The 10,000-nt window shown below is 39.1% G+C and overlaps 1 protein-coding gene across 2 annotated transcripts in view; it reads left to right on the top strand.

Moving 5' to 3' along the window:
* Positions 1–10,000, top strand: part of nfic (nuclear factor I/C) — a 50,571-nt gene that overhangs the window by 17,380 nt on the left and 23,191 nt on the right. For both annotated transcript variants that reach the window (XM_061888133.1, XM_061888132.1), the window contains exons 5-7: positions 4,817–4,891; positions 4,964–5,038; positions 5,124–5,256. In XM_061888133.1, coding sequence (XP_061744117.1) covers positions 4,817–4,891; positions 4,964–5,038; positions 5,124–5,256 — 283 coding nt within the window. The remainder of the gene's footprint in view (positions 1–4,816; positions 4,892–4,963; positions 5,039–5,123; positions 5,257–10,000) is intronic.

The raw sequence follows: 10,000 nt of genomic DNA, 5'->3' as shown, positions 1-10,000 counted from the left end.
AATATTCCAAGTTAGTTGAATACATACAAGGAATATTTCTGTAGAATTACAGTGATCCTCGATTTACTAACTTAATTACTTCTTGAGCAGTGTTCGTAAATGGAAAAGTTTGTATAGTGAAGCAGAGTTCCCCAGAAGAAAGAATGTTCATAGAAATAATGGGCTGCAGCCTCCACTGAAGTCCATGTTTTACTGAAATGTTGAACACTTTGTATTCTCCTGCCACGCCCACCAAGGACTCTTTACTGCTGGACTCCAGGATGAGGTTCTGTAGCAGAACCTGCGGGTTCTGTAACAGCTTCTTCCCTCAGGCTGTAAGACTCTTGAACGCAGCATAGTTATCCCCTCAATTCCCCCAAAAATGGATGAATACAATAAAATAGAATAGAATAATAGAATAAAAAAAAACTAATCAATAAAATTGAATAAAACAAAAACAAATCAATAAAATAGAATACAACAAAATCAAATCAATAAAATAAAATAAAAAACAAATCAATAAAATTGAATAAAACAAATAAAATCAATAAAATACAATAAAAAAACAAATTAATAAAATAGAATAAAACAAAAAAAATCAATAAAATAGAATAAAACAATAAAAACACATCAATAATAGACAATAATAATAAAAGACATCAATAAGATTGAAAAAAATATTAAAACAAATCAATATATTAGAATAACACAATAAAATAGAATGAAACAAAAACAAATCAAAATAGAATTAAACAAAAACGAATCAATAAAATAGAATAAAACAAACACAAATCATTAAAATAGAATAAAACATAAACAAACCGATATAATAGAATACAAAAAAATCAAATCGATATAATAGAATAAAACAAAAGCAAATCAATCGATTGGAATAAAACAAAAACAAATCAATCAATTATAATAAAACAATAACAAATCAATAGATGATGATAATAAAACAAAAACAAATCAATAGATGATAATAAAACAAAAACGAATCAATCGATTATAACAAAACAATAACACATCAATAGATGATAATAAAACTAAAGCAAATCACTAGATTATAATTCAACACTAAAAGCCACAGAGGACCACAAGACTAAAGTTAAAGTAGATTCTCCTGTCTGCTCGTGCAAAATGAAACACTTTTAATGAATTAAAATCAATTTTATTTGCGATGAATGGAAACGATTAGAGTTAATCTGATTAAAACTTGTAATGAACGTGAGGATGTTTACCTTACAAGTCAACACTTGAGGTTGTTTACCTTGCTAGTCAACACCTGTAATGAACGTGAGGTTGTTTACCTTGCTAGTCAACACCTGTAATGAACGTGAGGTTGTTTACCTTGCAAGTCAACACCTGTAATGAACGTGAGGTTGTTTACCTTGCTAGTCAACACCTGTAATGAACGTGAGGTTGTTTACCTTGCTAGTCAACACCTGTAATGAACGTGAGGTTGTTTACCTTGCAAGTCAACACCTGTAATGAACGTGAGGTTGTTTACCTTGCAAGTCAACACCTGTAATGAACGTGAGGTTGTTTACCTTGCAAGTCAACACTTGAGGTTGTTTACCTTGCTAGTCAACACCTGTAATGAACGTGAGGTTGTTTACCTTGCTAGTCAACACCTGTAATGAACGTGCGGTTGTTTACCTTGCTAGTCAACACTTGAGGTTGTTTACCTTGCTAGTCAACACCTGTAATGAACGTGCGGTTGTTTACCTTGCAAGTCAACACCTGTAATGAACGTGAGGTTGTTTACCTTGCAAGTCAACACCTGTAATGAACGTGCGGTTGTTTACCTTGCTAGTCAACACTTGAGGTTGTTTACCTTGCTAGTCAACACCTGTAATGAACGTGAGGTTGTTTACCTTGCAAGTCAACACCTGTAATGAACGTGAGGTTGTTTACCTTGCTAGTCAACACCTGTAATGAACGTGAGGTTGTTTACCTTGCTAGTCAACACCTGTAATGAACGTGAGGTTGTTTACCTTGCAAGTCAACACCTGTAATGAACGTGAGGTTGTTTACCTTGCAAGTCAACACCTGTAATGAACGTGAGGTTGTTTACCTTGCAAGTCAACACTTGAGGTTGTTTACCTTGCTAGTCAACACCTGTAATGAACGTGAGGTTGTTTACCTTGCTAGTCAACACCTGTAATGAACGTGCGGTTGTTTACCTTGCTAGTCAACACTTGAGGTTGTTTACCTTGCTAGTCAACACCTGTAATGAACGTGCGGTTGTTTACCTTGCAAGTCAACACCTGTAATGAACGTGAGGTTGTTTACCTTGCAAGTCAACACCTGTAATGAACGTGCGGTTGTTTACCTTGCTAGTCAACACTTGAGGTTGTTTACCTTGCTAGTCAACACCTGTAATGAACGTGAGGTTGTTTACCTTGCAAGTCAACACCTGTAATGAACGTGAGGTTGTTTACCTTGCAAGTCAACACCTGTAATGAACGTGCGGTTGTTTACCTTGCTAGTCAACACTTGAGGTTGTTTACCTTGCTAGTCAACACCTGTAATGAACGTGAGGTTGTTTACCTTGCTAGTCAACACCTGTAATGAACGTGAGGTTGTTTACCTTGCAAGTCAACACCTGTAATGAACGTGAGGTTGTTTACCTTGCTAGTCAACACCTGTAATGAACGTGAGGTTGTTTACCTTGCAAGTCAACACCTGTAATGAACGTGAGGTTGTTTACCTTGCTAGTCAACACCTGTAATGAACGTGAGGTTGTTTACCTTGCTAGTCAACACCTGTAATGAACGTGAGGTTGTTTACCTTGCAAGTCAACACCTGTAATGAACGTGAGGTTGTTTACCTTGCAAGTCAACACCTGTAATGAATGTGAGGTTGTTTACCTTGCAAGTCAACACCTGTAATGAACGTGAGGTTGTTTACCTTGCTAGTCAACACCTGTAATGAACGTGAGGTTGTTTACCTTGCTAGTCAACACCTGTAATGAACGTGAGGTTGTTTACCTTGCAAGTCAACACCTGTAATGAACGTGAGGTTGTTTACCTTGCAAGTCAACACCTGTAATGAACGTGAGGTTGTTTACCTTGCTAGTCAACACCTGTAATGAACGTGAGGTTGTTTACCTTGCTAGTCAACACCTGTAATGAACGTGAGGTTGTTTACCTTGCTAGTCAACACCTGTAATGAACGTGAGGTTGTTTACCTTGCAAGTCAACACCTGTAATGAACGTGAGGTTGTTTACCTTGCTAGTCAACACCTGTAATGAACGTGAGGTTGTTTACCTTGCAAGTCAACACCTGTAATGAACGTGAGGTTGTTTACCTTGCTAGTCAACACCTGTAATGAACGTGAGGTTGTTTACCTTGCTAGTCAACACCTGTAATGAACGTGAGGTTGTTTACCTTGCAAGTCAACACCTGTAATGAACGTGAGGTTGTTTACCTTGCTAGTCAACACCTGTGATGAACGTGAGGTTGTTTACCTTGCTAGTCAACACCTGTGATGAACGTGAGGTTGTTTACCTTGCTAGTCAACACTTGAGGTTGTTTACCTTGCTAGTCAACACCTGTAATGAACGTGAGGTTGTTTACCTTGCTAGTCAACACCTGTAATGAACGTGAGGTTGTTTACCTTGCTAGTCAACACTTGAGGTTGTTTACCTTGCTAGTCAACACCTGTAATGAACGTGAGGTTGTTTACCTTGCTAGTCAACATCTGTAATGAACGTGAGGTTGTTTACCTTGCAAGTCAACACCTGTAATGAACGTGAGGTTGTTTACCTTGCTAGTCAACACCTGTAATGAACGTGAGGTTGTTTACCTTGCTAGTCAACACCTGTAATGAACGTGAGGTTGTTTACCTTGCAAGTCAACACCTGTAATGAACGTGAGGTTGTTTACCTTGCAAGTCAACACCTGTAATGAACGTGAGGTTGTTTACCTTGCTAGTCAACACCTGTAATGAACGTGAGGTTGTTTACCTTGCTAGTCAACACCTGTAATGAACGTGAGGTTGTTTACCTTGCAAGTCAACACCTGTAATGAACGTGAGGTTGTTTACCTTGCAAGTCAACACCTGTAATGAACGTGAGGTTGTTTACCTTGCTAGTCAACACCTGTAATGAACGTGAGGTTGTTTACCTTGCAAGTCAACACCTGTAATGAACGTGAGGTTGTTTACCTTGCAAGTCAACACCTGTAATGAACGTGAGGTTGTTTACCTTGCAAGTCAACACCTGTAATGAATGTGAGGTTGTTTACCTTGCTAGTCAACACCTGTAATGAACGTGAGGTTGTTTACCTTGCAAGTCAACACCTGTAATGAACGTGAGGTTGTTTACCTTGCTAGTCAACACCTGTAATGAACGTGAGGTTGTTTACCTTGCTAGTCAACACTTGAGGTTGTTTACCTTGCTAGTCAACACCTGTAATGAATGTGAGGTTGTTTACCTTGCAAGTCAACACCTGTAATGAACGTGAGGTTGTTTACCTTGCTAGTCAACACCTGTAATGAACGTGAGGTTGTTTACCTTGCTAGTCAACACCTGTAATGAACGTGAGGTTGTTTACCTTGCTAGTCAACACCCGTAATGAACGTGAGGTTGTTTACCTTGCAAGTCAACACCTGTAATGAACGTGAGGTTGTTTACCTTGCTAGTCAACACCTGTAATGAACGTGAGGTTGTTTACCTTGCAAGTCAACACCTGTAATGAACGTGAGGTTGTTTACCTTGCAAGTCAACACCTGTAATGAACGTGAGGTTGTTTACCTTGCTAGTCAACACCTGTAATGAACGTGAGGTTGTTTACCTTGCTAGTCAACAAACATCATCTTTGTGCGGCACAGAGGCGGAGCACAACAGCAGTCCTGGCCCTAGGGCCGTGTCTTCTGACCAGGAGGACAGTCGCACCGCCACCATGGGTAAGTGGCACACCAAGACTTCACCTCAAGTTGTTGTTGTTGTTGTTGATGTAGTTGTTGACTCTGCCGCAGACGGTCCAGAGTTCCAGGACGCCTTCGTGACCTCGGGAGTGTTCAGCGTGACAGAACTGGTGCAGGTGTCCAGAAGTAAGTTGTGAGAGAGGACACTGACCTGCATCTTCTTCTTCATCTCCTCACACTCGCACACTCGTGGTCTCTTTCTCCTCTGAAGCTCCGGTGGTCTCCGGCGTGGGACCCAGTTTCTCCATGGGGGAGCTGCAGGGCCACCTGGCCTACGACCTCAACCAGTCTGTCCCCCAGCCCGTCAACGTGCGCCGCACTTTGGCCAGCACCTCGTCCAGCGGGTAATGCCACCCACGCACAATGACATCAACAATAAGAAGCATTAGCAACGAAGACATTGTACTAAATATTGCTCACCATTTTTAAATGAACTACTACCGGTATAGCTCGGTTGGTTGAGCGGCCGTGTCAGCAACTTGAGGTTTGCAGGTTCGATCCCCGCTTCCGCCATCCTAGATACTGCCGTTGTGTCCTTGGGCAAGACACTTTACCCACCTGCTCCCAGTGCCACCCACACTGCTTTAAATGTAACTTAGATATTGGGTTTCACTATGTAAAGCGCTTTGAGTCACTAGAGAAAAGTGCTATATAAATATAATTCACTAATTCACTACTATTTATTCTGGCAGACTGCGGTTTACCGTTTAACAGACAGCCGATTTTGTGCTAGCTCTTAAACAAATTTTCTATGTTTACACCGAAAAAATGCATTTTAATTAGGGGTGGGCAAATTAATGCGTTAATTACGCGTTAACTCATCAATCTATTAACGCCGACAATTATTTTATCGCACATTTGCGTATGTTGTTTACATGCTTTTATTTTGGTAACGCCTTTGCTTAACAAGATGGCATCTCCCGGATGTACTTCGGCGTGGAGGGGCTCTTGGTAAAGATGGAACATTTGGCAAAAATACCAGACAATTCTGCAAATTTCATGGCTGGCTTACAGCGTGGTCACTCCGGGATCACTTACGACCGCCAGACAATTCTGGATGTGGATAGATCGGGCCGTTTTGGACTGAATGACGCGTGCTTGCTAGACCGGCTAGCTAGCATGGGAATACTTTGCCGGCTACATCCAGCGGCCTGTGAAGCAGCGGAGTATATGTGTTGTCTGTCTATTTATGAATAATGCAGACCAGGAGTGTTGGCTGACTTCTTAACTTTTACTTTCAGAGCGTGCATATCACAACATACAAGATGCCGTCATGGCGACACAACCTTTACCGGGCTACCGCGCATGCTCGTCACTCCTGTTGCATGCTGGGTAGGGTAGTTCTTTTTTTCCCTGGCTCAAACAATCGGAAAATTCCCATCATATCAATTCCTAGATATGGTCATAGTTATTTTAAGTGCACTACGCAGAATAAACACAACATTATTAATATTGCTACTACGGATAATTTAATCAAAAATTCCCTAAAACAGCCCACTACCTATAATATAGGTTTTTTAAACATAAGATCCCTGATAAAAATTTTTTTTCTGCTGTTACCTCAGAAATTGCCTGTTCGGATGTTATGATTGTGGCTCAGAGATTTGTATGTAGATTATATTTATTTTCCATAACAAACAGGATAACTTAAATACCCTGGCAGTGGCAATAAGCTTAAATGTTTGTATTTACATTTTTTGAGTTGATTTTCATCAAATATGCTATTTAACTGCTACTGTTTAACAAGGACTGATTTAAATTGTGTTTGCACAACAAATGTTTTGGCGCTTTTGTTCATGTGGGAGAATATTCCAATAAAGGTGCACTACACACTACTTTTGAATTCATTATTGGGCTTTGCGTATACAATGCAGTTAATCGCGATTAATCAGAGAAATAGTGCGATTAACTTCGATTACAATTTTTAATCGTTGCCCAGCCCTAATTTTAATACTTGGCGCGATCTTACAAGTATGCTAACTTGTCCTATGCTATCATGCTAAGGTTTTGTGCTACCACTTTAGCTAATTTTTTATGTTTACAGTGAAAAAATTGCATTTTAATACTTGGCGCCATCGTACAAGTATGCTAACTTGTCCTATGCTATCATGCTAACGTTTTGTGCTATCTTTGTTTACACTGAAATGTAGTGTATTTTGATTCTTGGCGCCATCCGAGAAATAAGCTAACTTGTCCTATGTCATCATGCTAACATTAGTATACTAAAATTTTGTTGTACCACTTTAGCTAATTTTGTATGTTTACACAGAAAAAGAGTGCATTATAATACTTGGCACCATCCAAGAAGTATGCTCACTTGGATGGTCATCATGCTAACATTAGTATTCTAACGTTTTATGCTATCTTTTTTGCTAATTTTGTATGTTTACACCTAAAAATAGTGCATTTTAATACTTGGCACCATCAATGACCATGAATTGAGGAACGTGGATCCTGGATTAAACAAGTTGAAAAATTTATTGGGCTTTTACCATTTAGTGGTCAATTGTAGGGAATACGTACTGTAAAGTGCAATCTACTAATAAAAGTTTCAATCAATCAATCAATCAATTAGAAGTATGCTAACTTGTCCTATGTTATCATGCTAACATTAGTATACCAACGTTTTTTGCGAGCGTTTTAACACATTTTGTTTGTTTGAACCTTAAAATCATGGATTTTGACACTTAACACCATCTTGGAAGTATGCTAACGTCTCTTATATTAGCATGCTAACATTTTTTTGGGTAGCTTTTTAGCTAATTTTGTGTGTGCAAACCTAAAAATCTGGATTTTGGATACTCGCCACCATCTTATAAGTATGCTGACATTTATTATATTAGCATGCTAATGCTTTATGATAGTTTTGTAGCTAATTTTGTGTGGCTAAACCTAAAATTGATGGCTTTCAATACTTGGCGTGACCTTGGAAGTCTGCTAACGTCTCTTATATTAGCGCGCTAATGTTTTTTGCCAGCTTTTTAGCTAGTTTTGTACATTTAAACCTAAAAACACAAATTTTTGATACTCAACGCCACCTCAGGAGTATACGAACGTCTCTTATATTTATGGTAGCTTTTTAGCTAATTTTGTATAGCTGTACGTAGAATTTATGGGTTATAATACTTTGCCCCAACCTAAAAGTATTCCGGCTTCGACCGACCATGGGCCGGAGGTTCAGGCCACAGATAGTAGCATTGGAACTCTGGAACACTCTCCCTGACCAACTTAGAGCACCACAGTTGGTCGACCGTTTTAAGAAGGGACTAAAAAGCCACATTTTTAGCACAGCTTTTATCTCATTTCTCTGCCTTCTTATTTTTCGCTGTTTTATCAAGTGCTTTCATGTTTTTATTTCTATTTTATCTTAGTTTCTCTTTTATCTAGTGTTTATCTAGTGCAGGGGTCACCAACGCGGTGCCCGCGGGCACCAGGTCGCCCGTAAGGACCAGATGAGTCGCCCGCTGGCCTGTTCTAAAAATAGCTCAAATAGCAGCACTTACCAGTAAGCTGCCTCTATTTTTTTTTTTTTTTTTTCATTTACTAGCAAGCTGGTCTCGCTTTGCTCGACATTTTTAATTCTAAGAGAGACAAAACTCAAATAGAATTTGAAAATCCAAGAAAATATTTGAAAGACTTGGTCTTCACTTGTTTAAATAAATTCATTTATTTTTTTACTTTGTTTCTTATAACTTTCAGAAAGACAATTTTAGAGAAAAAATACAACCATAAAGGCCTACTGAAATGAGATGTTCTTATTTAAACGGGGATAGCAAGTCCATTTTATGTGTCATACTTGATCATTTCGCGATATTGCCATATTTTTGCTGAAAGGATTTAGTAGAGAACATCCACGATAAAGTTTGTAACTTTGGTCGCTAATAAAAAAGCCTTGCCTAGACCGGAAGTAGCAGACGATGACGTCACCGGTGTGAGGGCTCCTCACATCCTCATTGTTTTTGTTGTGAGCCTCCAGCATCAAGAGCTATTCGGACCGAGAAAGCAACAATTTCCTCATTAATTTGAGCGAGGAAGAAAGATTTGTGGATGAGGATATTGATAGTGAAGGACTAGAAATATAAAATAAATAAAGTGTAAAAAAAAAGGCGATTGCATTGGGAGCGATTCAGATGTTTTTAGACACATTTACTAGGATAATTCTGGGAAATCCTTTATCTTTCTATTGTGTTGCTAATGTTTTAGTGAGTTAAATAGTACCTGATAGTCGGAGGGGTGTGTCCATGGGTGTGTTGAGGCCAGTCTCTGAGGGAAGTCACGACAGCTGCATGGACGGCGCAAGCTCAGCTGAGAGAGGCGACATTTTACCACAATTCTCTCACCGAAACCTGCCTGTTGACAAGTGGTCGGAAACCATGTTCGCTTGACCGCTCTGATCCATAGTAAAGCTTCACCTCAGGGAATTTTAAACAAGGAATCACCGTGTGTTTGTGTGGCTAAAGGCTAAAGCTTCCCATCTCCATTTTCTACTTTGACTTCTCCATTATTAATTGAACAAATTGCAAAAGATTCAGCAACACAGAGTCCAGAATACTGTGTAATTATGCGATGAAAAGAGACGACTTTTAACCGCAAGTGGTGCTGGCTAATATGTCCCCTCCAAACAATAACCTCACAAACACGCGTCATCATTCCACGACGTTTTCAACTGGAAACTCCGCGGGAAATTTAAAATTGGAATTTAGTTAACTAAACCGGCCGTATTGGCATGTGTTGCAATGTTAATATTTAATGCGATGAGGCGGCGACTTGTCCAGGGTGTACCCCGCCTTCCGCCCAATTGTAGCTGAGATAGGCGCCAGCGACCCCAAAAGGGAATATGCGGTAGATAATGGATGGATATATAAACTATCAGACTGCGTGGTCGCTAGTAGTGGCTTTCAGTAGGCCTTTAAAAATGATTTTAGGATTTTTAAACACATATACATTATTACCTTTTAAATTCCTTCCTCTTCTCTCCTTACAATTTAAATCAATGTTCAAGTAATTTTTTTTTTTTTATTGTAAAGAATAATAAATACATTTTAATTTAAATCTTCACTTCAGCTTATGTTTTTTCGACGAAAAATA

This window comes from Nerophis ophidion, linkage group LG26 (assembly GCF_033978795.1).
Source record: "Nerophis ophidion isolate RoL-2023_Sa linkage group LG26, RoL_Noph_v1.0, whole genome shotgun sequence".
Lineage (NCBI taxonomy): Eukaryota > Metazoa > Chordata > Actinopteri > Syngnathiformes > Syngnathidae > Nerophis > Nerophis ophidion.
This window is presented reverse-complemented; position numbering and strand designations above follow the sequence as displayed.